Below are 2,500 nucleotides of genomic sequence, written 5' to 3'. Positions count from 1 at the left end.
CCCCCCATGGTGAGGGCAAATCTACCACTAGTATAACATACACATATCCAAAGGCAACATGGTCTCAGAGTTGTCCCAAATAGACCCTTCTAACAGAGTCGGTAATAAACAAATACAGGTACCACTCAAAGAACATAATGTGAGCGTGCTTCTTTTATGAAGCATGCGGACCCTTGTGAAAATACGTCTATGGGTACAAAAACGAAGAAGAGTGAGATTCATATATATATATATATACATTTAATTATGACTCTAATTACGACTTCTTTTTATAAATATATGTATTTATATATAGTAGTTTGTTATTGATTCAACGGCTAATATAAGTAAAAGATGTTCCAGTATCTTGTGCTGCTAGTAGAGACCTGCTCTGCAGAAGATACTGGTCTAAAATATATGGAAGGATTAACATAGGTCTCTCCCCTTCTCTCTCACCACTCTCTCTCCCCCCACTCCCCCCCCTCTTACCTTTCTCTCTCCCTATGTGTCACACCTTCTCTCTCAACCTTCCCTCTCCCCCTTCCCCTTCCGTTTTCTCCCTCTTTTCTCTTCTCTCCCTCTCCTTATGTCTCACACCTTCTCTCTCATCCCTCTTTCTCCCCCCACTCTCCCCCTCTTACCCTTCTCTCTCCCCCTCTTGCTCTCTCCCTGTCTCTTATTCTCCCCCCCTTATTCCCCCAAATTCCCAAATTCTCTTTCCCTCTCTCTCCTTATGTCTCTACCCCTTCTCCCTCTCTCTCTCTATCTCTCCCCCTCCCCTCCCCCTCTCCTTCATCCTCCCAGTGTTGAACCTGACGCTGATCGACCTGCCGGGCATCACCAAGGTGCCGGTGGGCGACCAGCCCGTGGACATTGAGCAGCAGATCCGGGACATGATCATGCAGTTCATCACCAGGGAGAGCTGCCTGGTGCTGGCCGTCACCCCCGCCAACACCGACCTGGCCAACTCCGACGCCCTGAAGCTGGCCAAGGAGGTGGACCCCCAGGGTGAGCTGGCCAGAGCGACCACAACGGATGGATAGAAGTATACTGTTTCTTAAATTGGTTCTCCTCTGAGCCTTTGTGCTGCTCAAGATCTAAGGAGTTCTGGAAATCAAGCTTTCATACTTTTTTCATCGGTGCATCTTAATCCAACAAATCCAGAATACCCAAGCAACCAGTTGTTGTTAATATATTATTATTATGGTCAGTGGTGTAGTGGTGTCTGGAGAAGTAGGTTTAGTCTTTATTCATTAAAGTGGCATGTCCAACAAAGTATAAACACCCTGTGTTATAAACGGTGACATGTAAGACTAATCTTGCTAACCCAAAAATGGGCCATTAGGATTTGTACATTGTCACTTTACTTCTGCTGCTTGACTCCAGGGAGTTAGGAATCAGGATCATTTTGAGATGATCATTATCCACAGAAGAGGTGAATATTTTGCATTCAATACAGACTATAGGATGAACAACGTCATAATAATGCACTTTGAGTGAACTATCCCTTATTCCTTGATCGCAAGAGAAAGGTTTGTTGGTTTCTAAGTGCAGGGATGTCAATGCAAAGAGTATCATTGTTGAGTGGGCTGACAGGCTGGTCTAGACAGTGGTTGGGTGTTGAACACCCAGCCAAAAGGTCCTGGCTACTGACCAATGAGTGCAGCTTGTTTTTAGCTTTCATTCAGCAGTAGTCACTTAAGCCCTATACCTGCTCTCAAAGTCATATGGGAGTGGAGAGTGTATCCTCACATCCTTTTAACCTTTGACTCCCAGGTCAGAGGACTATCGGAGTCATCACAAAGCTTGACCTGATGGATGAGGGCACTGATGCCCGAGATATTCTGGAGAACAAACTGCTTCCACTGAGAAGAGGTGCGTATCCATCCATCCAGCCACCCATCAATCCATCCACTTTTCTATCCATTTATCTATCTATCTATCTATCTATCTATCTATCTATCTATCTATCTATCTATCTATCTATCTATCTATCTATCTATCTGTCTGTCTGTCTGTCTGTCTGTCTGTCTGTCTGTCTGTCTGTCTGTCTGTCTGTCTGTCTGTCTGTCTGTCTGTCTGTCTGTCTGTCTGTCTGTCTGTCTGTCTGTCGGTCGGTCGGTCGGTCGGTCGGTCGGTCGGTCGGTCGGTCGGTCGGTCGGTCGGTCGGTCGGTCGGTCGGTCGGTCGGTCGGTCGGTCGGTCGGTCGGTCGGTCGGTCGTCCGTCGGTCGGTCGGTCGGTCGGTCGGTCGGTCGGTCGGTCGGTCGGTCGGTCGGTCGGTCGGTCGGTCGGTCGGTCGGTCGGTCGGTCGGTCGGTCGGTCGGTCGGTCGGTCGGTCGGTCGGTCGGTCGGTCGGTCGGTCGGTCGGTCGGTCGGTCGGTCGGTCGGTCGGTCGGTCGGTCGGTCGGTCGGTCGGTCGGTCGGTCGGTCGGTCGGTCGGTCGGTCGGTCGGTCGGTCGGTCGGTCGGTCGGTCGGTCGGTCGGTCGGTCGGTCGGTCGGTCGGTCGGTCGGTCGGTCGG

General features: G+C 50.0%; 1 protein-coding gene across 1 annotated transcript in view; it reads left to right on the top strand.

Annotated features, from left to right (window-relative positions):
• The window catches only part of dnm3b (dynamin 3b), a 17,205-nt gene that overhangs the window by 3,722 nt on the left and 10,983 nt on the right, over positions 1-2,500 (top strand). Inside the window, exons 4-6 of the mRNA XM_030363441.1 lie at positions 1-9; positions 784-987; positions 1,756-1,873. The exon at positions 1-9 is cut by the window's left edge and continues 141 nt beyond it. Of these exons, the coding sequence (XP_030219301.1) occupies positions 1-9; positions 784-987; positions 1,756-1,873 (331 nt within the window). The remainder of the gene's footprint in view (positions 10-783; positions 988-1,755; positions 1,874-2,500) is intronic.

Source organism: Gadus morhua, chromosome 8 (genome assembly GCF_902167405.1).
Source record: "Gadus morhua chromosome 8, gadMor3.0, whole genome shotgun sequence".
Classification (NCBI taxonomy): Eukaryota; Metazoa; Chordata; class Actinopteri; order Gadiformes; family Gadidae; genus Gadus; species Gadus morhua.
This window is presented reverse-complemented; position numbering and strand designations above follow the sequence as displayed.